General features: G+C 44.8%; 1 protein-coding gene across 1 annotated transcript in view; it reads left to right on the top strand.

Moving 5' to 3' along the window:
• The window catches only part of LOC115458823 (centrosomal protein of 192 kDa-like), a gene marked incomplete at its 5' end in the record, with an annotated part of 210,090 nt that overhangs the window by 117,621 nt on the left and 65,657 nt on the right, over nucleotides 1-26,812 (top strand). Inside the window, 4 exons of the mRNA XM_030188637.1 lie at nucleotides 795-900; nucleotides 2,811-3,003; nucleotides 9,763-9,842; nucleotides 24,681-24,776. Coding sequence (XP_030044497.1) covers nucleotides 795-900; nucleotides 2,811-3,003; nucleotides 9,763-9,842; nucleotides 24,681-24,776 — 475 coding nt within the window. The remainder of the gene's footprint in view (nucleotides 1-794; nucleotides 901-2,810; nucleotides 3,004-9,762; nucleotides 9,843-24,680; nucleotides 24,777-26,812) is intronic.

Genomic DNA, 26,812 nt, shown 5'->3' on the forward strand with positions numbered 1-26,812 from the left:
AGTTTTGTTTTTTTTTTGATGTTCTCGGATGTTTTATGTCTTCCTGGTTGATTTGTCCTTGCACCTTTGGAGTAATTTTGGTAGGCTGGCCACTTTTGGGAAGATCAACCACTGTTCCAAGTCTCCTCCATGTGGAGATAATGACTCTTATTGTGGTTCACTGAAGTCCCAGAGCTTTAGAAATGGCTTTGTAACCCTTTTCCAACTGGTATTTCAGCAAGTTTTTTTTCTCATCTTTATTTGATCATGACATAGCGTTCTTTACAATCTTTGTGGTGACTATTTCATTCTCATAATATGGTTCAATTTATAGTGAAGTTTATGGCTGGCTGTGTTCAATCAGCTGAATCTAATTATCAATTACATTTGGTTAATTGGTTGAGTAACTAAGGGAGCAGTTAATTTTTCATGTGAGTGATATGGCTGTTGGATAACTTTGTTCATTAAATAAATGATGTAATTTAAAAACTGTGTATTCGGATTCCTTTTGGCTAATATTATATTTTGTTTAAAGATCAGAAACCATTAATGTGGCATATATGAATTAATAAGGAATGAGGGGGGTTACTTATTCACATCACTGTAGGTAAAACCTTGTAATACTTCTTACATAGCTCTGTTGTTTCTGCTCATATGTTAGTATTTTAAGTAATTTGGGTAGTATATTTTTTTTAAAGATTTTTTCATACTTGGAGTCTAATATGAAAGCAAAACATAAGTGTTTCCCCTGGTCATTTCATAAAGTCTTTGTGTAACAAAATGTTGCATCTGATGCAAAATCTTTCTTATTTTAGGCATCATATATTAATTCTTGTGAGTCCTAATCCATCACTTATCACAAAACCTTCAGCACTGCCATGGAGTGGTCGTATATATATACATTGTGATAATGCACAGAAGGTTAGTATTTATTTTTCATTTATGATTTTTGCGTGTCCTTATTAAAATTAAAAAGTTAACATTTGCATCTGAAGAAACTTATATGAGGCTGATTGGATATTACTGAAATATGCTTACATTTCTTAAGGAAGAGAAGGCCTATTGCTATGCTGTGGGTATCTCAGGATGTGAATCCAAGATCTTCAGTAGATTTGTGAGAAAATATCAGAAGTTATGTTGAAATACTGTATAATATTTTATCATGTTTACGTGATCGAGTATTTGCATGCTGTCTTGAAAATATCTGTCTTTGCCAATTAAAATAGTTCCAGGAGAGACTTGGACACAGTTCAGTTCACTAATAGCTCCAAGCAAGGGATGCAAAAAGTATATGGTGCTTTTGGAAAGGGTAATAAGAACCTTTGATGTGGATTTAGGCAAATGGAGATGATCTTATACATTTTTAAATGTCAGCTATGCCTGAAAGCAGTGTTAGAGATTTTAAAGCCAAGCTTTAGATAGTCCTTGATGACCAGATGATAAATGAAACAGCTGACAGCTTGTGAGAAACAAATGAAATTGAGCTGCACGTATAAATATATATGTGGAGTATGAGCACATATGAATCCTGGAAAAGACCCTTCATTTGTGTAGGCATAAGAAGTATAAAAAATAGGGAAATAGAGATTTTATTTTCCTAGAATAGGCCTCAAAAGCTTTTGGTAGTACTTATGCCGCTAGTTGCGTCAGTAGTAGAGGAAAAAGAGAAATGGATAGGGTTTTCGTTTATTAAGTTTGTAGTGATAGGGAGTAGGATTACAGAAGGAGATTACAGTCAAAAGCCCTAAAGGCCCCACAGCCAAGAAAGGTGAAGAGATCTATAAAAGAAAGAAAAACAACCATGTAGATAAGTGACCGATTACAAATGTGAAGACAAGCAGAACAAAAAAGAGAGTATAGAGGGTCAGAGAAGACATATATAAAAGAAAATACCCTTATCTAAGTGAAGGCCTGGAGTTCTGGAAAAACTGGAACCTAAGAATAAGAATAGTATAAAAAGGTCAGTTCTTATGCAATGCAAAGTAAACTGATAAGGTATTTGAAGTTGAACACTTTTCTGAAGTAAGATTGTTGTACTTATCTGACAGGTGTTGAGTAGATCTCTTTCCCCCCACCCCTCTTTCCACCTTATGCACTCCTTGTGAGACTGCCACTGAAGATCTCACTGTCCATATTAGGGTTAGAGCCGATATAGGCAGTAGAAATTTAAAGTCGCTCCTGCCTGTTCCGGCTCTAGTCTCAAGATGGCCACCATGACCTTTAGTGGAAGTCTCACAAGACAGCTTATGCAGGTCTTGGCAGCCATTTGGGCATGGAGATGGCCAGGACGAGAGTGACTAATTTCTGTTGCCCCAGTTAGGCCAGTAGACCACCAGGTGCCTAAGATGGGCCTGGGTGGGGAGAGCTGGCAGACCAGTGGCTCTGGGAGGAGGCAGGTATGCTAGGTGTGGCAATGGTGGTGGGGAGGTTGAGAGATGGCTGTGTGCAGTGGCAGGGGAGGCAGAATCTGGCTGATTTCATTTTTGGCTTTGGTTTCTACCGAAACAGAGTGACCAGTTTTGGCCGTGGATTCGGTTTCAACAAACCAAAAATCCTGGCTTTGGTCAGGCTCTAATGTTGAGGTCTTATATTGAGTTTTCAAATTATCTGTTTCAAGTTAACTTGCTGTAGTTTGAAAAGAGAATTTTAAACTAAGAAATCAGCGAGTTCGATTTTTAAATATGTATGCTATTCTATTTATTACTTATATCTGTGCAATTGCAACTGATCATGCATTTTATTATTAGGTTAGTTAACATCTGTATTTACATCATAAAAACTGTTTTAAAACTTAAGATCTAATAAGGATTTTTTTCTCTTGACATTTTAAGTTTGTTAAGGTGAAAATTCAAGAAGATATTGTATTGGACATACCTGCATCACAACCACCATCACTTTCACCACGTTCTGGGGGGGCACCTATTGTTCATGTGGCCAAACCTCTAATCAAGCTTCCTTCAACAAAAATTGAAATAAAGAGCAGAACGCTCATCTTTCCTAATACCAAATATAATGAAAGCTCAGGTAATTTTTCATACATTTTCTTTATTACAGAAGTTCTCTTGACGTACCGGAAGTAAGACATTTATCATGTAGTATATGAGGAGCAATTCCAGGGAATGCAATAAATTTCAAATTACAAATAAGACTTCATTTTTGTATATTTTTGGAGGGGAGGAGTATTGGGGTGGGATAATTTATAATAATCTCTCTTTCACATTAGATAAGCTATGCACACTTGTATGGGTCATGTAATCATCACACTGGCTGCGTTAGTATCCTGTACAGAAAATATGAGCATGTACTCCCACCTCGCATCAGGCATATATGATCATTGTCCACTCCTACAAAATAACACTTGCTAATTTCAAAAAAAGCCTATTATAGTAAAAATATATCTCATGCCCCAAACACTGCAGTCCTTTTACAATATCTTTGACTCTTACATCCCCACATTCGTCTTTAGATTTAGTTACCTCTTGGCTGACTCCCCAGCGTTAGCTGTCCTCTTATGCAGAAAGTACTGGCTCTACAACATGCTTTGTCTATGGCCACAGTTTGTCCCATTCTATTTTCTATCCTTGCTACCAGTTCACCTACTAGTAATCTTACTTCCTTCACCCCTCCTACACTCCACAGTCTTACTTTGGCTATTAGTTCAGTTAAGGTAACCACCACCTCCTAAGTCCTCTAACTTCTGGCCATCTGAAGAAATTTTTGACTGCATTCACTCTTTCTCCTATCCATGTTTCATACTAGCCTTACTGATGGCTGTGTATCTATAGCTTGAAAGATGACCATCAACAGATCAAAGATGCCACTAAACATAACAACATAATAATAGCCATACTGGGTCAGACCAATGGTCCATCTAGCCCATTACCGTGTTTCCAACAGTGGCCAATCCAGATCACAAGTACTTCGTAGAAACCCAAATAGTAGCAACATTCCATGCTACCAATCCCACAGTAAACATTGGCTTCCCCATATCTATCTCAGTAGCTAACCGATATTACCACATCCTCTGGCAAATGTGCTAACGTTCATCCCAATGTAAACCTTGTTTCTCCGAGGACAAGCAGGCTGCTTGTTCTCACATGTGGGTGATGTCCACAGCAGCCCCAGGTCCGGAAAATCTTCCTAACAACAAAGCTTGCTAGAACCTTCGAGTGCGCGGGCGCAGTCATCTTCTTGTCTGTTGTGCGAGAGTCACGCTTCAGTCTTCTGTTTTCCACGGTCAAGAGCAGCTGTTTTACGGCGGTTCTGTTGCCTCAGGAGAAGAAGAGCCTTCATTTCGCTGGCTTTTTCGCCAATTTTCTTCATGTTCGTTCAGCTGCAGCTCGCGTTTAAGCTGTTCCATTAAAAAAAAAAAAAAAGTTTTTCCTTTATTTCTTAGTTTATCCCTAAGTAAGTTTCCTTTCGTTTGCGTGTGCGGCCTTTTTGGCCGCCCGTACGGGTTTTCTCCCATTTTGTGCCCTTCTTTTAGCACCATAGCAAGTTTTGATGTCGCCGCCATCATTTTTCTGTCGATGACATCAAGGATCGCCAGCGGCTTCAGGACATGCACTCGGTGCAACTGGGCAATCTCAGGCACCGACCCTTACGCGTGGTGTATCCAGTGCCTTGGGGCCGAACATTGCCCCGACGCGTGTAAGTTGTGTCTTAGCCTTAAAAAGTGGACACAGGCGTCGACAAGCTCAACGGGAACATCTGTTTGGAGCTTTGCCCGGTACTTCGGCGTTGACAGCGGTACCGAGGTCTGTGGCGGTGTCGATGTCGGCACCGGAGAGTGCATCGACCTCAGGAGAGCAGGTAATGGCTGTCCAGAGACCATCTCACGCTGGCAGCAGTGAGCCATCAAGTGGGTCTCCACCTGCCTCGAGGGCTCCTGCAGTGCAGGCTCATCAGGACTGACCCCTTTCGGACCCGACCCCGAGGAGGCATGTGGATTCCACGTCCTCCTCGTCGGTTCCGAGGGGTACCGGTGACGTGTCTCAAGCGAAGGCGAAGAAGCACAATCATCGGTCCCCTTCTCATCACGGTACCAAGAGCTTCGGGGCATTGAGGGATTCGGCACCCGTGAAGCGTTGATGCCAGGAGGACCGCTCACCCTCCATACAAGAGGTGTCGATGCGCCGGTCTTCGGACAGCCCGGTACCGCCTCCTCGTCCTTGGCAGATTCTGGCTTTGACTCCTGCACTGATCCCACAGCCGTTTTCGACAGACACTCTTGACGAGCGCCTCCGAGCTATTCTCCCAGGGCTCCACGCCTACGGTACCGTCGATAGATGGGGTGGCTGGCTCCCCCGCCTGTGGTGAGGCCTTCCGACGTCGGTGCCGCTTGCGGCATCGGCCTCGGCTGCCACCCAAGTTGTCTCCCCTTCGACATCGATGGAGGGAGCCTCATCGCCGCCGACACGAGAGTCGACTTCTCAACATCGCCATCGAGGATATAGCTCCTCGGCATCGAGACGGACTCGGCTTTGGACTGCAGTCAGAGAACTCCTGTCCGATACTGAGGGAGAGGCCTCCTGGGAGGCAGAGGAAGACCCAAGATATTTCTCTTCTGAGGAGTCTTGTGGCCTTCCCTCTGACCCCACTCCTTCGCCAGAGAGAAAGCGTTCTCCCCTGGAGAGTTTGTCTTCCTCGTTCTTTGTACGGGAGATGTCTACGGCCATTCCCTTCCCGGTGGTAACTGAGGATGAGCCCAGGGCCGAGATGTTTGAGGTCTTGGACTATCCTTCGCCACCTAAGGAGTCATCCATCGTCCCTCTACGTAATGTCTTGAAACAGACATTGTACAGGAACTGGATGAAACCATTATCTAATCCCACCATTCTTAAGAAGGTTGAGTCCTAGTATCCAATTCATGGGGACCTGGAGTTGATGAAGTCCCAGTTGCCTCACGACTCTGCGGTTGTGGATTCCGCTCTCAAGAGAGGCAAAAGTACGAGAGATTTTTGCCTCGGCGCCTCCGGGGCGAGAAGCTCGGACTTTGGACTCTTTTGGGAGGAAGGCCAACCAGTCCTTTATATTCGTGTCCAAAATTCAGTTCTACCAGCTGTACACGAGCATCCACTTGCGGAATAATGTGAAGCAACTGGCGGACTTGGTCGATCAGCTCCCTTCGGAGCAGGCCAAGCCTTTTCAGGAGGTGGTCAGGCAGCTGAAGGTGTGTCGTAAATTCCTGTCCAGGGGTGCTTACGACTCTTTTTTGATGTGGCATCCAGGGCCGCTGTGCAAGGTATAGTGATGCGCAGACTCTCATGGCTGCTTGCCTCTCATTTGCCAAATCGAGTCCAGCAGCGGCTTGCGGATGTTCCTTGCCGGGTGGATAATATTTTCGGCGAGAAGGTAGAGCAGTTCCACCAGCGGGAAACTGCACTCGGCAAACTCTCCCACCGGGCGCCTTCGGCATCTACCTCATCAGGTAGACGTTTTTATGGGAGAAGGTGGAATGCTCCCTATACTTATCAAAAGCATAGGTACAATTCACCTTCCCGCCAGCCTGCTCAGGCTCACGTCAACAGCATGCTCCTCGACAGGCCCCTGCAGCTCCCCAGCAAAAGCAAGGGATGGGCTTTTGACTGGCTCCAGGTGAGCATAGCCGCAATCAAAGTGTCCATGCTGGATGATCTACCAGTCAGGGGGAGGTTAGCATTTTTTCACCAAAGGTGGCCTCTTTTAACCTCCGATCGGTGGGTTCTTCAAATAGTCCAGCGGGGATACTCCCTCAATTTGAACTCCAAACCTCTAAATTGCCCACCGGGAGCTTAGTCCTTCAGCTTCCAGCACAGGCAGATACTTGCAGAGGAACTCTCCGCTCTTCTCAACGCCAATGCGGTCGAGCCCATGCCACCGCGGCAACAAGGGCTGGGATTCTATTCCAGGTACTTTCTTGTGCAAAAGAAAACTGGGGGGATGCGTCCCATCCTAGACCTGAGGGCCCTGAACAAATATCTGATTCGAGAAAAGTTCAGGATGCTTTCCCTGGGCACCCTTCTTCCCATGATTCAGAAAAATGACTGGCTGTGCTCCCTGGACTTAAAGGATGCTTATACACACATCCCGATACTGCCAGCTCACAGGCAGTATCTTTGTATTCTGTCTGGGAACACAGCACTTTCAGTATTGTGTACTGCCCTTTGGGCTCGCCTCTGCGCCCAGGGTGTTCACCAAATGCCTGGCGGTCGTTGCAGCGTCGCTACGTAGGCTGGGAGTGCATGTGTTCCCTTGATTGGTTGGTGAAGAACACCTTGGAGGCAGGAGCTCTACAGTCCATGCAGATGACTATTCAACTCCTGGAGCTACTGGGGTTTGTCATAAATTACCCAAAGTCCCACCTTCTTCCGATTCAGAGACTAGAGTTCATAGGAGCCCTGCTGGACTCGCAGACGGCTCATGCCTACATCCCCGGTCCCACTCTTATTTGCAGGCTACCATCTCTCGTGGGATGGCATTCCAGGTTTACCACCCTTTCCGTGAAAAAATACTTTCTGATGACTTTCTTGAGTCAGCACCCCTGCATCCTCAATTCATGTTATCTAGGTCTACCACCTTTCTATCTCTGGAAAAGGTTTGTTTGTAGATTAATACCTTTCAAATATTTGAATGCTTGTATCATATCATCCCTGTCTCTTTTCCTTCATGGTATACATGTTCAGGTCTTCAATTCTCTCCTCATCTGTCTTGTGATGCAAACCTCATACCATTTTTGTCGCTTTTTTCTGAACCACTTCGTCTTTTTATGCCCTTAGCAAGCTATGGTGTCCAAAACTGAACACAATACTCCCAAGTGGGGCCTCACCAATGAGTTGTACAGGGACATCTGATGATGCTGTTAACTAGGCCTGGAGACCTATCATAGCTGCTCCACAGGTATGAATACTCAAAAAGTGATGAAATATGAAAGTAAACATCCAGAATCTGTCTCTATCGTTAAACTTCGGAAAGCATTCTGACCAGTAGATGAAACAAATGAAAATCTTGCAGTACATATAGGGGAAGAAGCTACAAAAATTGCTTGAATACTTTCTATACCATTCTGAGTCTGGTTTGAGGACCAGCTCGGTAAGGGTCTACCTCAGTGCAATTGTATCTTTATCAACATGTTGAGGATAAACCCTTTTCTACTTAGCCTTTAGTTGTTTGATTTATTGGGCTCCCAGCATTGTTTTCGCAGAGCTAATTCAAGCTCCCTTCGAGCCACTTGACACCTGTCATCTGAAGTACCTGATCTGGAAGGTCTTGTTTTTTGTTTGTCGGTTCAGCATACAGAGTCAGTGAGTTTCAGGTTGTAGTAGGTGATCCACTTTACACAAAATTTCATCAAAGTAGACTAGTTCTGCGTATGCATTCCCAGTTACTTCCCAAGGTAGCGTCTAGATTACGCTTTTACCAATCAATCGTTCTGCCAGTTTTTTTCACAAAGCCCCCTTGCCCATCATGATGAAAGCACACTGCACGCTTTGGCCTTAAGAGAGCTTTAGCCTTCTATCTGGAGCAGATTAAAGCCAGTAGAATGTTCTCACAGCTTTTTTTTTCTTTTGACCCCAGCAAGATAGGAACTGAATGATCACTGTCCAGTTGGCTAGCAGACTGCCTTTTCTTTACTTATGTCCAAGCTAGATTTAACTCTGGAGGATCATGTCATGGATCATAATATAAGAAGTACAGCAGTGTTGTTAGCCCACCTGAGATAAGCCTCTATAGAGGAGATTTGCAGAGCTGTGACTTGGTTATTAGTCCACATGTTCACATCTTGCTATTGTCTAGAACAAGACTCCCAATACGACAGCTGGTTTGGTCAGACGGTCCTTCAGACTCCAACTCCACTCCCCTAAGCCTATATTGTTTCTCTTTCAAGCTGTCCAATAAAGAGAGAGGGAAAAAAAATCAACAACAAACAGTTATTTGTTACGCCATACATGCTGCAGGCTTTCAGTTTTTCCCTTTTCTTTCAGACAGCCTGATAGCTAGGGATTCCCATCAGTGTAAATTTTTCATCCTGTTTGTCCTCAGAGAAAGTGAAATTATCCACATGTAGCAGATGATCACCAAGGACAGCATGAGAAATATCCATACTGCTCCATCCACCTCCCCTTGGAGTTGTAGTCATTTGTTCTATTAGAGTGGCTTGGTGGAAAGGCAAGCACATGCACAGTTGGTCTCTTCTAAAGGCTTCTGGAAATAGAATACTGGGTACTGTTTCCATGTTGAGGCTCTGGCAGGGATATCACCTTTCATTATGGATATTCATCCTGCTGATCTTGGAGAACATCTGCTACAGGTTAGTAACTTGGCTATCCCTTGAGGTGTTTGAATAGCTTTCATATCACGTTCATCTCCAGGATTTGCATATTTTGGTTCTCACAGCTGCCCTTCTGTCTGTGTTCCCATAAATACAGATAGGAAGCGTAGGGAAGGTTACTGTATAGCTAGAGTGCTTAAGGGATACTTGGACCACCAGTACAAAAGATGGTAAAAACAGGTTCAATTCTCGCTTATTATTGGCCCTTATAAGATCCTCTGTGCCTTTAAGTTTATTATTATCTTTTTACTAGGGGAGGGGGGAGAGGTGTGTTTAATCTTTCAGGATTTTCTTCTAGGAAATGTTTAGCATTGCTTTCAAATATGGTTCTTAACCAAATCAACAAATGGTAATTCCTTTTTTTTTTCACATACAAAGTATTTACACTGTGTTGTGTTAGAAATTAAATGAAGTAATGTTAATATTTGGTATGGTATATGTATGTGTTGCATACTAAAATGTCTTCCTTTCAGAAACCTACCTAGATATTGAGAATTTGGGCAGTGAAGATGTGAAGTGGCACTTGTCAGCTTTTGCACCACCGTATGTCAAGGTAAATTAGCTGAAACGTAAAACAGTCCTAACAGAACTATACTTCTTTATTGTTTATAGAGCATTTCTTTTACCTCAAATCATTTTTTAAAGAATTCATCAACCTAATTGAGAGGTGACACTTCCTATATAGCCTTACAAATCCACTGCCTATCCCCTTCAAAAACTCTTTCAATTACAGACAGTTTTGACACAATTTCTCATTGCATTTACTTCAGCTGTCTGCAGGTGCAGTTACTGAGTTGATATGAACAGGGTTTTTCTTTTGTAGTACAAATTTACATACTATATATAAAACCAGGTTTGCTGTTCCTTTCCTAAATACATCTAGGAGAGGGATATTAGTTTACCTTCATTATTTCCCTTTAAGAAAATCATCAGCCTCCTCTAAGCTTCACTTTTTACCTTCTTTAAAAAGGGAATAAATTATTGTTTTGTTATAAGGCGTACAACCAAATGCTACACATCAGAGAAAAAAAGGGGGTGGGGGAACACACCTGAAGGAATAAGCTAAATCACTGTATATCCCAATAATAGGCAAAGAACTACATTGGAACTACACCCACAGAGTAAATTTGAACAGCTTCTTAGGTTTTATAATAAAACTTTGGATGGCTGTTCATTTCTTTTTATCCACAGGTACAACAGCTCCCTACACTTGAGTTATGGCAAAGAAACACTTGAGGTATGGCAGCATTCATTGCAGCTTCTGCCTCTGTCAAGACTAAATGCTTGGCCCAAGGCAAGATTGCGGTTTCATGTGATAGACATATAAAGGTTTGCCTATTTGTGGATGATACTAAGATTTGTAACAGAGTGGACACCCCGGAGGGAGTGGAAAACATGAAAAAGGATCTGAGGAAGCTAGAAGAATGGTCTAAGGTTTGGCAATTAAAATTCAATGCGAAGAAATGCAAAGTGATGCCCTTAGGGAATAGAAATCCACGGGAGACGTATGTGTTAGGCGGTGAGAGTCTGATAGGTACGGACGGGAGAGGGATCTTGGGGTGATAGTATCTGAGGATCTGAAGGCGATGAAACAGTGTGACAAGGTGGTAGCCGTAGCTAGAAGGTTGCTAGGCTGTATAGAGAGAGATGTGACCAGCAGAAGAAAGGGGGTGTTGATGCTACTGTATAAGTCATTGGTGAGGCCCCACCTGGAGTATTGTGTCCAGTTTTGGAGGTCGTATCTTGCTAAGGATGTAAAAAGAATTGAAACGGTGCAAAGAAAAGCTACGAGAATGATACAGGATTTGCATTACAAGACGTATGGGGAGAGACTTGCTGACCTGAACATGTATACCCTGGAAGAAAGGAGAAACAGGGGTGATATGATACAGACGTTCAAATATTTGAAAGGTATTAATCCGCAAATGAACCTTTTCCGGAGATGGGAAGGCGGTAGAACTAGAGGGCATGAAATGAGATTGAAGGGGGGCAGTCTCAAGAAAAATGTCAGGAAGTATTTTTTCACAGAGAAGAGTGGTGGATTCTTGGAATGCCCTCCCGCGGGAGGTGGTGGAGATGAAAATGGTAACAGAATTCAAACATGCGTGGGATAAGCATAAAGGAATCCTGTTCAGAAGGAATGGATCCTCAGGAGCTTAGCCGAGATTGGGTGGCAGACTCGGTGGGGGGAGGCGAGGCTAGTGCTGGGCAGACTTCTACGTTCTGTGCCCTGAAAAAGACAGATACAAATTAAGGTAAGGTATACACAAAAAGTAGCACATATGAGTTTATCTTGTTGGGCAGACTGGATGGACCGTGCAGGTCTTGTTCTACCGTCATCTACTATGTTACTATGTTACATTGAATTGATCATGGAAGAAGTACAAGAACTAAGAGAGGATGTGGCAAGACTAAGATACATCTGTGACAACCAGAAATTCATCCTGGAGATGCATGTTGAAACATTGGGGATCTCCAACAAAGCGAGAGAAAATCTTGTGCAAAAAGAGGACAGCTGGACACAGGCCAACAGATCCTACAAAATCAACCCCCCCCCCCCCCCCCAAATGCCATCTTCTGATGAACTGAAGAATCAGTACTTCAGCCCTGGAGGCAGAAGAGAAGAAAACATCTCAGGAACAGGAGGAAACAACAATCAAAAATCCCAAAGCCGCCATATCGGTAGCCAATAAGAAGCGAAAGGTAGTGGTGGTTGGTGATTCTTTCTGAGGGGTACTGAGATGCCCATCTGTCGACCAGACATGATCTCCAGGGAGGTATGCTGTCTGCCTGGTGCCAAGATTCAAGATGTAGCAGAAAGATTGCCTAGACTCATCAAACCTACTGAACATTATCCTATGTTGCTCATCCATGTTGGCACAAATTATACTGCTAGGTATACTACTGAACATATAAAATGTGACTTCATAGTTCTGGGTCAGAAGTTAAATCACCTAGGTTTCATAGGCGGTGTTCTCATCGATCCTTCTTTTTGAAAATAAAGGCCAAATGAGGGAAGCTTGCATCCTGGAGCTAAATGTGTGGCTGAGTGGATGGGTCCAACACGAGTGTTTTAGTTTCCTGGATCATGGGATGATTTTCCAATAGTTACTAAGCAGTGATAGTGTCCATCTTTCAAGGAAAGGATGAAGTGTCTTCAGTACCAGGCTGGCTTAAGTACTAAAGAGGGCTTTAAAGTAAATTTGTTGGGGATGAGTGAGAAAAGCCCCAAAGGCATTAATAACTCTCAAGAAGGTAAGACATCAAATACTACTGCTACTTATCATTTCTATAGCGCTACAAGGCATACGCAGCACTGTACACAATACATAAAAGACAGTCCCTGCTCAAAGAGCTTACAATCTAGATAAGACATGTAGACAGACAGAACAATTAAGGTTAAGGGAATAAAGAGGTGAGGATAAAGGACAGGGCAAGTGAGTTAGGAGTCAAAAGCAGTGGTAAAGAGGTGGGTTTTGAGTTTGGACTTGAAAACAGCTAAAGACGGGGCTAGACGTACAGGCTCAGGAAGTCTATTCCAGGCGTGAGGTGCAGCGAGATAAAAGGAACAGAGTCTTGAATTAGCAGTAGAGGAGAAAGGGACAGGTAAGAGAGATTTATCTACAGAATGGAGTACTCGAGAGGGGGCCTAAGGAGAGACAAGAGTGGAGAGGTACTGGGGAGCGGCAGAGTGAATGCACTTATAGGTCAAAAGGAGAAGTTTGAATTGAATACGGGAACGGATAGGAAGCCAGTGAAGTGATTTAAGGAGAAGGCTAATGTGGGCATAGCGACTTTGGCGGAAGATGAGTTGGGCAGCAGAGTTTTGGATTGATTGAAGAGGAGAGATATGGCTAAGAGGGAGGCCGGTGAAAAGTAGGTTACAATAATGAAGACGAGAGGTGATAAGAATGTGGATAAGGGTTCTGGTAGAGTGCTCAGAGATGAAGGGACGGATTTTGCTAATGTTGTAGAGAAAGAAATGACAGGTTTTGGCAATCTGCTGAATGTGAGCAGAGAAGGAGAGAGAGGAGTCAAAGATGACCCCAAGGTTACGAGCAGATGAGACAGGAAGAATGAGTGCCATCCACTGAGATAGAGAAAGGGGGGAGAGGGGAGGTAGGTTTAGGGGGAAAGATGAGAAGCTCGATTTTGGCTATATTGAGCTTCAGATGATGCTGAGACATCCAGGCAGCAATATCAGACAAGCAGGCTGAATCATTGGTCTGGATGGTGGTTGAGATTTCGAGGGTAGAGAAATACCCTCACAGAAAGGGGAAAAAAGACTAGGCAGCCTTGTATGCCAATGCCCATAGTATGGTAAACAAATGTTGAGATCTAGAGGCTGTAATAATAGAAGCTGACTTGGTTTTAGTGGTGGTCGTTGAGACATTCACGGAGAACCATGACTGGGACATAGTAATACCTGGCTATAATCATTAAGGAAGGACAGGGTAGGTAAAATGGGTGGAGAAGTGACATGTGTTATGAATAATAATGAATAATATGTAGATCTTTTATGAATACTTATCAAGATGGCCGCTACCTGTTAGGTCATGGATCAACTAGCTCCGAAGGCACCGACGGCCTCAACAGCCAGGAATTGGCTATTGCGGAATTGCGTGAGCCAGACCGACCCCTGGAGGATTCGGAGGACCAACGGTGGTCTGGAACCGAACTTAGCTGACTCTCGGCGGTGACGGTGGACAGACTGAGTGCCTCATGGCAGAGTCACGGGTCGGATGACCAGCCAAGTCGCGGTGGGAGACCTGAGCACCTGGAGGCGCGGTGCAGATTTAACCACACCGTACGGAAACACCGGATGCTTGAGTGAGGCTCCCCACCGATCCTCCTCGCAAAGGAAGTGACGCTCGCGGCACTGAGATTCTCCGAGCAGGCACATACGCGCCCGGGAAGTTCCACGAGTCAAGCGAGGCCTACCCGACGGCGTTCATGGCCCAGCTCTGCCTCCCATCCGACTGGCCACCTGAAGCTGAGGCGAGGGTGACGAGGGACCACTCCAAACCGGAGACCACATGCTCGCGACCTAGCAAGGGTCCAGCTCAGACACAGCAGCAATCTTGCAGCCGAGACCCGGTAGGCGACTGCTTTCCTTCCCCAACTGCCCCAGTGCATGCTCGCCATCCAACCCTTCCCCCCATGCCTGCCGATCCAGTGCAAGGTGAAACCACCGGATCGCACGCTGAGGTCCACGCGGTCGCACGGTACTGGCCCTGAGCCGAGCATTGCTCTTTGCTGATCGACCGCCTGACCGGCGGCGCACGATCGATCGTGGGCTCTGACCCGACCAGGGACTGTGATGATTGCCAAGTATCAGAGATCCGAGGGAGGAAAGATGCGGAGATGATAGATATTGCTGATGCTATGATCCTCAACAGCTTTTTGAAAACCTGTTTCATAATGGAGTGGTGGTGGTAGCAACATCAAACAGTCCTCCAGAAGTTCACCTGCTCCAGCTTCTTCCAGTCCGCCTGATCCAGCTTCTCCCTGCTTGTTCCAGTCCATCTGCTCCAGCTTGTTCCAGTCCGCCTGATCCAGCTTCTCCCTGCTTGTTCCAGTCCATCTGCTCCAGCTTGTTCCAGTCCGCCTGATCCAGCTTCTCCCTGCTTGTTCCAGTCCATCTGCTCCAGCTTGTTCCAGTCCGCCTGATCCAGCTTCTCCTTGCTTGTTCCAGTCCGCCTGATCCAGCTTCTCCCTGCTTGTTCCAGTCCATCTGCTCCAGCTTCTCCCTGCTTGTTCCAGTCTATCTGCTCCAGCTTGTTCCAGTCCGCCTGATCCAGCTTCTCCCTGCTTGTTCCAGTCTATCTGCTCCAGCTTGTTCCAGTCCGCCTGATCCAGCTTCTCCCTGCTTGTTCCAGTCCGCCTGATCCAACTTCTCCCTGCTGTTCCAGTCCCATCTGCTCCAGCTCGTTCCAGGCCGCTTGATCCAGCTCGTTCTAGGCCGCCTGATCCTGCTTGGTCCAGGCCGCCTGATCCAGCTCGTTCTAGGCCGTCTGATCCTGCTTGGTCCAGCTTGCTCCAATCCTGCTGCTCTGCTCTCTTCTGCTCCAAATCATTCCAGCTTGTTCTAGTCCTGCTGCTGTGCTCTCCACCACACTCACCTGTTCCTGCCGGCCTGCCTGCTAGCCAATCAGCCTGCCTGCTAGCCAATCACCTGTTCCTGCCTGCCTGCTTGTCAGCCCCTTAACTTGCCTGCTTGTCTGCCCCTCAACAACCTGCCTGCCTCCCAGCCTGCACAACTACCTACCTGCCTCCCTGCCTGCACAACTACCTCCCTCCCTCCCCGCCTGCCACTTTGCCAGCCCATCACTCTCCTGACTGACTGCTCACCCCGCCTACCCACCTCCTGTTCCAAATCGTTGCCTGCTGTTCGTTTTAAGCCTCCAGTCCGGCTTTCCTGCCCTACCTGTTGCTTAACACCAGTGACCACCTCAGTCACTACTCATGGCCCCCATACACATTCTCTTCCTTGCCCTGTCCCTCCCTAATCTTTTTCCCCTCCCACCACTGTATACCGCACGAACTCACTTTCCATCCATGTCCTCTCCCGTCCTGCTCACTACTGCAATACCCTACCCACCCCTGTCCCCCACCACCTCACCATCCCTATTGTCCTCCTCCTCCTTCCTAACTCTCAACCTTCAACACCTCCTTCCTGCCATGAACCCTTCCCCATTCCTCCTAAGCGCATCCCGTCTTCGTCGCCCTACCTCCCCCACCCTCCTCCGCACCCTCTTGCTCCTCCTCCTGCTATCCGCGGGAGACATCAATCCCAACCCAGGTCCCCCACACCTGTCCTCATCTCATCCATGCAAACGTTTCCGCTATATCGCCAATCTCATCTCTATTCCCCTCCTCCTCCCCTTCTCATGCGCCCTGTGGAATGCACGCTTGATCTGCAACAAACTTTCCTTCACCCATGATCTCTTCATCTCCCAATCCCTTCAACTGCTCGCCCTAACTGAAACCTGGCTCACCCCTGACGACACTGCCTCAGTCGCGGCCCTTTGCCACAGAGGTTATCTTTTCTCCCATTCTCCCCGCCCAGTTGGCCGCGGTGGCGGCGTCGGGCTCCTACTTTCGCCCTCCTGCAGTTTTCAACCTCTCCTCCTACTGCAGTCTCACTGCTGCTCATCCTTTGAAGTCCACTCCATCCGTCTATTCTACCCGCTGCCACTCAGAGTTGCAGTCATTTACCGCCCCCCTGATAAGTCCCTCCCTTCCTTCCTTACCGACTTCGATGCCTGGCTCTCCGTTTTTCTTGAGCCCTCATCCCCATCCCTCATTCTTGGTGACTTCAACATACACACTGATAACCCATCCGACTCGTACGCTTCCCAGTTCCTCACGCTAACCTCCTCCTTCAACCTCCAACTGAGCTCCACCACCCCTACTCACCAATCTGGCCACTGTCTTGACCTCGTCCTCTCTTCTACCTGCTCACCCTCCAATTTCTGCGCCTCAGCTCTTCCTCTCTCTGACCATCACCTGATCACCTTCACACTTCATCACCCTCCCCCTCAATCCCACCCAACACTAACCACTACTTCCAGGAATCTCCAGGCCGTCGACCCTCCCACCTTATCCTCTAGTATCTCTGATCTCCTCCCTTCCATCATGTCCTCCGAGTCTGTCGACAAGGCTGTCTCCACTTTCAATGCTACTCTCTCCTCTGCTCTGGACGCCCTTGCACCGTCCATCTCCCGTCCCACAAGGCGTACTAATCCCCAGCCCTGGCTGACCCCTTGCACCCGATACCTTCGCTCCTGTGCCCGATCGGCTGAACGCCTCTGGAGGAAATCTCGCACCCATACTGATTTCATTCACTACAAATTCATGCTATCCTCCTTCCAGTCCTCCCTATTCCTCGCCAAACAGGACTATTACACCCAATTGAGTAATTCCCTCAGCTCTAACCCTCGTTGTCTCTTCGCCACCCTTAACTCCCTCCTCAAAGTGCCCTCCGCTCCCACCCCCCTCAATCTCTCCTCAATCACTGGCTGACTACTTCCGCGACAAGGTGCAGAAGATCAACCTCAAATTCACCACCAAACCTTCTCCTCCTCTTCACCCTATAACTCACTCCCCTCAATCAACCAACCCAGGCCTCCTCCTCCTCTTTTCCTGATATCACCGAAGAGGAAACTGCCCATCTTCTCTCCTCCTCGAAATGCACCACCTGCTCCTCTGACCCCCATCCCCACCAACTTACTTAACACCATCACTCCTACTGTCACCCCCCCCCCATCTGTCATATCCTCAACCTCTCTCTCTCCACTGCAACTGTCCCTGACACCTTCAAACATGCTGTAGTCACACCACTCCTCAAAAAACCATCACTTGACCCTACCTGTCCCTCCAACTACCGCCCCATTTCCCTCCTACCCTTCCTCTCCAAGATACTTGAACGCGCCGTTCACAGCCGCTGCCTTGATTTTCTCTCCTCTCATGCCATCCTCGATCCGCTTCAATCCAACTTTCGTCCCCTACACTCGACAGAAACTGCACTATCTAAAGTCTGTAATGACCTGTTCCTTGCCAAATCCAAAGGTCACTACTCCATCCTCATCCTCCTCGACCTATCCGCCGCTTTTGACACTGTCAATCACAACTTACTTCTCGCCACACTGTCCTTATTTGGGTTCCAGGGCTCTGTCCTCTCCTGGTTCTCCTCTTATCTCTCCCACCGTACCTTCAGAGTACACTCTCATGGTTCTTCCTCCACCCCCATCCCTCTCTTTGTTGGAGTTCCTCAGGGATCTGTCCTTGGACCCCTTCTTTTTTCAATTTACACCTATTCCCTGGGCTCCCTGATCTCATGGCTTCCAATATCATCTTTATGCTGACGACACCCAGCTTTATCTCTCCACACAAGACATCACTGCGGAAACCCAGGCCAAAGTATCGGCCTGCTTATCCGACATTGCTGCCTGGATGTCCAACCGCCACTTGAAACTGAACATGGCCAAGACCGAGCTCATTGTCTTCCCTCCCAAATCCACTTCTCCTCTCCCTCCACTCTCTATCTCTGTCTCATCTGCCCGCAACCTCTGAGTCATCTTCCTCCCTCTCCTTCTCTACGCATATTCAGCAGATAGCCAAGACCTGTCGCTTCTTCCTCTATAACATTAGCAAAATTCACCCTTTCCTCTCTGAGCACACCACCCGAACTCTCATCCACTCTCTCATTACCTCTCACCTTGACTACTGCAACCTACTCCTCACTGGCCTCCCACTTTGCCATCTATCCCCCCTTCAGTCCGTTCAGAACTCTGCCGCACGCCTTATCTTCCGCCTGGACCAATATACTCATATCACCCCTCTCCTCAAGTCACTTCACTGGCTTCCGATCAGGTACCGCATATAGTTCAAGCTTCTCTTATTAACCTACAAATGCACTCGATCTGCAGCCCCTCCTTACCTCTCTACCCTCATCTCCCCTTACGTTCCTACCCGTAACCTCCGCTCTCAAGACAAACCCCTCCTTTCAGTACCCTTCTCCACCACCGCCAACTCCAGGCTCCGCCCGTTCTGCCTTGCCTCACCCCATGCCTGGAATAAACTCCCTGAGCCCATATGCCGGGCCCCCTTCCTACCCATCTTCAAAGCCTTGCTCAAAGCCCACCTCTTCAATGTCGCCTTTGGCACCTAACCACCATACCTCTATTCAGGAAATCTAGTCTGCTCCAACTTGACATTTTGTCCATTAGATTGTAAGCTCTTTTGAGCAGGGACTGTCCTTTTTGTTAAACTGTACAGTGCTGCGTAACCCTAGTAGCACTCTAGAAATGTTAAGTAGTAGTAAAGTGATGGAACCGCACGACACATGGGTTAAGGAAGAAGCGCTGTGGGCTAAACTGGTAAGAAGGAAAGTTCTTCCAGCAGTCGACCATTATCATCTGCAGACAGACCAAAAGATATTCAACCACCAGTATCTGTTGGCTGATGTACACCAAGGACAAAGATCACATAAAAATCAGGCATTCTGTAAAGGGGGGGCGAAATGCGAGTGGGTGACTACTTTCTCGACAGGTACGCTGTGAGTGCACTGCCTTTGAATTTAATGGATGCTTTTACCATGGCTGTACCTGCTATGATTCTAAAAAAAACACAACAGAACCCTTTGACGGGCACCACCTTCGGGACCTTCGGGTTTCTCAACTACAAAACACAGTGCAAGGCAGATTACCTAAAAGAGGGTTTAAGGTTGTCAGTATTTGGGAACATGAGTAGGACAGTTTGGTTAAAACGGATAGGGAATGTGCGGCCTTTCTGAGCAGAGCCGCATTACCTGAACCTTTACTTCCAAGAGATGCACTTTTTGGAGGCAGAAGAATGCCATGTGTCTGTACTATCAGGTTAAACAGGATGAGACAATATACTATTATGATTTTACCAGCCTGTACCCTTTTGTCAATAAAACAAAAGAATATCCGATCGTATACCCAAAAATTATCTGACAATTTCAGCCCCTTCTCAGATTATTTTGGGCTTGTGAAAGTCAAGGTGTTTCCCCCGCGTGGGCCTTTCCCTCATGTTCCCATTGTGTTATACCTGTGCTGTAACAAGTCAGATGGAGAAATGCACCCATGATGACGACAAGAGAGCCCTGGTAGGGATGTGATGTACCATAGAATTGGAAATAGCTATCTCTAAAAGGGTATAGGGTGGGGGAAAATCTATGTGGTCTGGCATTTTGAACAAACTACACAACTCTTTGCAGAATACATAAACATGCATCTGCGACAAAAGCAAGAAGCATTGGGGTTTCCTCAATGGTGTGCTGATGCTGAACAACAGAGCCGATACATAGATGATCTCTATCAGAAAGGAGGTGTGCTTTTACGTGCCGATCAGATAACTGTGAACCCTACAAAACAACAAATTGCAAAACTGTTCTTAAACTCTTTGTGGGGGAAGTTTGCTGAAAGAAAAAAATCTACCTGCCACTGGCATCATAAGAGACCTCGATGAGCTGTATATGTACCTGTTTTACCCAAATACACCGTGTCGCGATCTTATAGATGATGATGATGTGATGTGCGCGTCACCTAGAAGTGCACGAAGGAACTTTGTGCACCACCAGGTAACACTAACATCTTCATAGCCTCTTTTACAATGGCACATGTCCAGCCAGATCAGTACAGGATTCTTGACACTTTACAAGAGCACTGCCTATATCACAGTACAGACTGTGATTTTTGTAAGTAAGGAGGGTGAGTGGGATCCTCCTTTGGGTGACTATTTTGGTGAATTAACTAGCATGATACCTAAGGGTGGGCATATCAGAGTATGTGTCGGCCGGTCCTGTCCAACAGTGAGACCTGTCTGAAGGTAAAAGGTATCACACTCGACAGCGAAAACAGTGCGAAAATTAATTTTTGCAATCTAAAAGAGCTAGTTATGGATGCCGAATCAATAAACTAAGATATCCATTCAGCAAAAAAGATAATCAGAAACAAGGCCCGATGGCAGGCTGAATTTTGTGTACTTAAAAAAAAAAAAATCGAAGGGTTGTGCATGATAAACAGGTTTTGAGTCAACATTTTAACAGGTTGCCTTAGTTATTATATTTTTACATAACTTTTTAAGAACGTATGCTTTTTGGAAGAATATTGTTAGGGGGCAAAACAAACCCTATATAAAAGCATTTATTCTGCCATTCAACTTTTTGGGGAAAGGGGTGAGAGGAGGCTACAGACAGAGAGCAAGATGAGGGTAGGAGGGGGCTATAAACAGAGAATAAGGTGGGGGCCCGGGGGGAAGCTCAGAGTGAGAGCTTTGCTTATCTGTAACTTGTATGTTTCTCAGGTGAACACTGCTTAAAAGCAAAATAAAGCATTCAGATTCATATCCTTTTGAAAGAAAAATAAAACCAATGCCTATTTTCTGTATGTTGTGGATAGCGGGAGGAGGGGGTTGTGAGTAGATGGCTAGGGAGAAGGAGGGGGGCTGTGCGTGGATGGATAAGGAGAAGGTGGGGGTTGTGGGTGGATGGCTAGGGAGAAGGGGGGCTGTGAGTGGATGGCTAGAGAGAAGGAGGGGGGCTGTGGGTGGATGGCATTGTCTATGTCCAAGGTGAACAGGTCTGAAAGCAAAATCTGCTTTGTTAGGATCTCTCTTGAAAAAAAAAAAAAGTACATCTACCTTAGGGGAGGGGATTGTAGGGGGTGGCAACAGACTGATCTCTCACACAGACAGACGGAAAACAGCCTGCTTGCCGGGGAAAACTCACACAGACAGAGAACAGCCTTCTTGCTGGGGAAAAAGTGAACAGCAGGCTATAGACCCTGATCTCACACAGACTGAGAATAGTTTGCTTTGCTGGACAAAAAAAGCAAAGAGCTCTTGGGGGGTGGGGGAAGCAGGACCATAAGAATGTTTGGAACGGACCCTGTTGCGTTCCCACTAGTTTTTTTTTTTAACCAGCAGAGCTGTTGCTATCTCTCTGGTTCTCCCTTTCATTCTTAAAAGCAGATGATCCATCTTAAAAAGGTGTCCTCTTTGAAAGAAAAAGAACAGCCTATTTTTTCTGTGTCCTTCTTTGAAAGAAAAAAAGAAAAAAATGCCTTTTTTCTTCCAAAGAAGGTTAAGGTGCACATGCGCAACTAAATTCTGCCGAGGCTGTAGGGAGCAGTTTCAGGCTGTTTTTGACTTCACTTCCCGTTGCGTGACCCCATCAAAGATGGCGGCTTGTAGTGGAAACAAGAAGTAACGTGATGCAGACAGTAGTGGCAGCCATCTTGAAAAAAGGGTCGGGCTGTGTTGCCACTTCCTCTGACATTACTAAAAGGAGTAGAGTTTGGGATGGGTTTATACAAAAAGGGGTGGGGTTTGGAGTATGGCTATTCAAATAAGAAGGGACTTGGGCGGGGTAATCATATCCAGTGATATCATTTGAGAGATGGAGAAGTGGACATGGCTTGGGTGGTGATCCCATCAAATGGGATGGAGTGGGCGTGGCTTGGGTGTGTCCTTGTTTCTGATTGGCTGAAAACCCGGAAGTGGGCATATCACCTGTCAATTAATTTTGACAAATGCTGGTGAGTTTCGCTGCTAACATATGTCAGTGCCCATAAAAATGTCAGTGCCCATAAAAACACAAATAAAACCATATAAATGCAAAAAAAAAAAATATATATATATAGGCTAAAAGCAACATATCTATACAAAAAATAGTGTATGTACCAGATAAACATTAAAATATAAGTACAATCCACCACAAAAAAGTGAGAAAGATATAAAAATACGACCACAAGCCAAATATAGACATACAGTTTTAAGGGGTGTGTAAATAACATGAACCAAAAAATGTAACAAGCAATAAAATTTATAGTAGAAAATGATGAACTTGAGATACTGCCACATCAATATAAAACACATTAAGGAAGGAGGAGTTATACATGTCGATAAAAACACCTGACATCATTATGAATTGTGGCAAATATAATAACTGTGGTACACTAATAAATCCAAAAACAACCTGCTGTTATGTTAGATATCGTTCGTCAATTGAAAATTACTGTTATAATCATATGAAAATATATAATGGCGGCTTTTTTTTTTCCTTTCCTCTTTTTTCGTTTTCATTTCCTTTTTATAGAAACCATTATATATTGTCATATGATTATCACATTTAAATTTTTAGTCGAGTTATATATTGAAGACTTCAGATAAGGAATTGGTGACACCTGCTACACTGATAGTTTTGCACTGAAATTCAATAGGGATTGGAGTCTTTATCTTCAAAAACATTTGTTTAAACAGTAAAATTAAGATATTGCCAGATTTGATAAGGGACATGTAAAATCGTAGAAGAGACTTCTTGATGTTGAAACTAGGGATATTAAAGTTGAAACTCCTTTTTTTTTTTTTTTTTCTTAAATTTCCATGCAAATGTATTGTTAAATTTAGATCTGCTAAATGTCACTTTTCTGCTGCACAATTGACAGCTTTTCTGCTGCAAATTGACTTGCAGGTACAGTTTCTATTATGACATGAGAAACCACAGGTTAATTATGTTTGCTTGAATTGAATATTCATGTGCCACTGTCTTATTAGCTTTGTTTTTTATTATTGGATTTGTTTCACTCCCACATCATGATGGATTTGAGTAAATGATAGTTAAGATAGTAGATGACAGCAGAGAAAGACCTGTACGGTCCATCCAGTCTGCCCAACAAGATACTGTGCTACTATATCTGGAGGCCACTGGATGTCACTATATACACAGTGCAATCCGCTTAAGTGCAAGGGTCTGGGACCAAAGAAATGCATGCAGTTAACCGGAGCGTGCACTTAACTGTTGTGACCCAAAGAAGCTTGACATCTGATTAACATATTTACAGTACTGTTTATTATATGTACAGTATACAGTCTCCGTTAACTGACATTAGGCTTACTTGAAGTAATCAGTTATAGTCCTCTGTACACTATTGGGTCTGTGAGTTCCATAGTCTGCCAGACGGTAAAAACTGTCATAGCACTGACATCCAGTGGCCTCCAGATAGGCCTGCACGGTGTTGAGACTCTCCAGCGCTCTTGCAAAAGTGACAGGAGGAGGTTGTTGAATTTCATCAGCATGTGCCTCACTGCTCATTTCATCCTCTGTTTTACTTCCTGATGAATTACAGTAAATCTGTCTTGAATTACCATGTGTTTGTAGAATTGTAAGCAAATTTTGGATTTCATTACTCACCTTTTCCAAATGAAAGCTCAAGAAAAGTTGCAATCCAGTACAACAGGTAATTGCCTGCCCAGATGGCTTACAATCTAAGGGGCTCTCTTACAAAGGAGCGATAATGATTAGTGCATGCAAAACACTAGAGACATCCATAGAAATATATGGACCTCTCTAACATTTAGCATGTGCTTATTTCTAGCAAACGCTAAAAATGCTAGTGCACCTTTGTAAAAGTACACCTAACAGCTATATTTACTAAAGTGTGCTACATCCTTATCATATGTCTCTTTACATAAAATGAGGCCCACTAATAATAATGTGGTTACCTTTTAGAAAATGTAACACTAAATTTGTATGTGAGGCAACGGAGGATTGATTAAATGACCTACCCAAGATGACAACAGCAAGAGAAGTGGAATTTGAACCCTTGCTATCAGTCTGCTACTCCCTTACCACAAGGTTGCTTTGCCTCTCCAAATGTCAGTTGCTTCCATTTTAACAACCTTGTTAAACATACCTATAAACTATATCCATGATTATAACCTGAACATAAAGTATCTTTCCTAAATATACATAGTTGGCAAGTGATGCATCAGTCTCCTTAGGCGCTTTAAAAATTGAAAACTTTGCAAAAATTGTTTTCTTGATCTGTTGAAACTGCTAGAATAATTTAATTAACTTTTTTAGGGAGTTGATGAAAGTGGAGATGTTTATAGGGCTACCTATACAGTCTTCCGATGTTCCCGAGTTTCTGGCATGCTTGAAGCTTTTGGGAAAGAACAGGTAAGAACATAAGCATAGCTATACTGGGTCAGACCATTGGTCCTTCTAGCTCAGTGTCCTGCTTCCAACAGTGGCCAATCCATGTCACAAGTACTTGGCAGAAACCCAAATAGTAACAACATTTCATGTTACCAATCCCAGGGCAAGCAGTGGCTTCCCCTATGTCTAGAGACTATTGTACCACTCTTGCATTGTATTAACAGATGCAAGGGAGGGCATTCTTGAAATTGATTATTATAAGATTATGTGGTATTAGTCTGGGCTTTACTAGTTTTCTTGTTAAACTGCTGTTTTTTACATTTACAATTTACAAAGAACATGAAAAAGAAAAGTTCAAACACAAATCAATGCACAAAGAAACAGCAAAGAAAACCACCATGAAGTCCTCTTGTAGTTCATATTTCTTTGGCTTTCCACATCAAGATGTGAATAAACTCCTATAAATTTTCAAATGAGAAGAAACAAAATCATACAGCGCTTAGATTAATTTACACTCCCCCCTCCCCAATATACATACAAACTAGGAAATAGCAGAATCCTAATGGGGGATTAATACAGCGGGAAATAAAATGTATTACTCCAGGAACCGTTCGTTGATAAAATCATCGCATGAATGGTTAAGGAAAGATGAATTGAAACCTAAGGATGAGCGATTGATAGTTCCAGCACAGAACAGCATATTATGGACAAGATGGTTTACAGCAATTATTGACGTCTGTAGATTGTGTAAGAAAGCTAGAAACAATTACTCGTCTTGTGACTGGCTGCAGTGTTGATGGCAGAAAATTTTTATATAGAAAGACACAACAAGGTGGCTTGTCTCATTCATTGGAACTCTGTAAGTCTTGCATCAGTGTACTAGAAAAATGCTGGGATCATGACCCTGAGAGAACTGTGGAAAACAGAGGTTATGATCACCTGGGACATGCCCATCTCAGCTGCTAAAAAGCTGAATGCCAGAAAGCCAGATGTGGTAAAAGAGAAAAACATCAGAACGGCATTGATTATACAGTTGTCCCAAGCAATTACTTGGTGAATCACATGGAGAGAGAGACGATCCTGAAGTACGAAGAAAATGTGGCAAAAAGATATTTCTATCATTTTGGGTACCACAGACTTGATAAAAAAACTTCCAAGTGCACCTGGATAATGTTGCCTATATATGTTACATCTTATGAAGCTCTTTTTGGCACACTGTAAGTACTACGGTGAGCATTAGCAGTATATTTGAGAGACTGAGATCATACTCCATATACCCTGGCTTAGGAGTGAAGTTTGTACCTGTCATGGTATGCACAGAACTAAGCAAAACCACAATCTAATATTGCCAAATATGTGGACAAGGCCCCCCATTTAACCCACACAGTATATCAAAGAGGTGGAAGAAAAAGCCTCAAAAGTGGCAGTGTTACAACTTTTAATCTTCATCTGCCTTCAACACTATCATCGGCAAAAAATAAAATAAAACACCACCTTATACCATCAAACCATGAGGGTTTAACAGGCAAAAAACCTTTCCTCAATGGTACCATACACTAGGAAAAATCACTTATCTGTGCTGCTCTTCCAGGTTCTTCACATCAGGGTCAAACCCATATGATCACTATCCAAAGTACCGAGCATACTTTTTTTCATCACGTTTACAGCAAAGTCCCATTCCATATCATCAAGCTGATCAATCCATAGACTGGTGGGTTGTGTCCATCTACCAGCAGGTGGAGATAGAGAGCAAACTTTTGCCTCCCTATATGTGGTCATGTGCTGCCGGAAACTCCTCAGTATGTTCTCTGTCTCAGCAGGTGGTGGTCACACACAGCAGCAGCTCTGGCTAGGCCTCCAAGCCTAATTTTTAGGTTTTGTTGAGTGCCTGGGGTTGAGGGCTCTTTTGAGCAAGTGCAAACCTGGTGGTGCCAGGTCCCTCCTTTTCTCCCCCCTCCCGCTGGCTCCGTTAAAAAAAAAAAAAATTTTGAACGTCCTTAAAGGCGTTTATTTCGACGTTTATTTAAGCGTCTATTGCAGCTACTCACTGGGACACC

This window comes from Microcaecilia unicolor, unplaced genomic scaffold, assembly GCF_901765095.1.
Source record: "Microcaecilia unicolor unplaced genomic scaffold, aMicUni1.1, whole genome shotgun sequence".
NCBI lineage: Eukaryota > Metazoa > Chordata > Amphibia > Gymnophiona > Siphonopidae > Microcaecilia > Microcaecilia unicolor.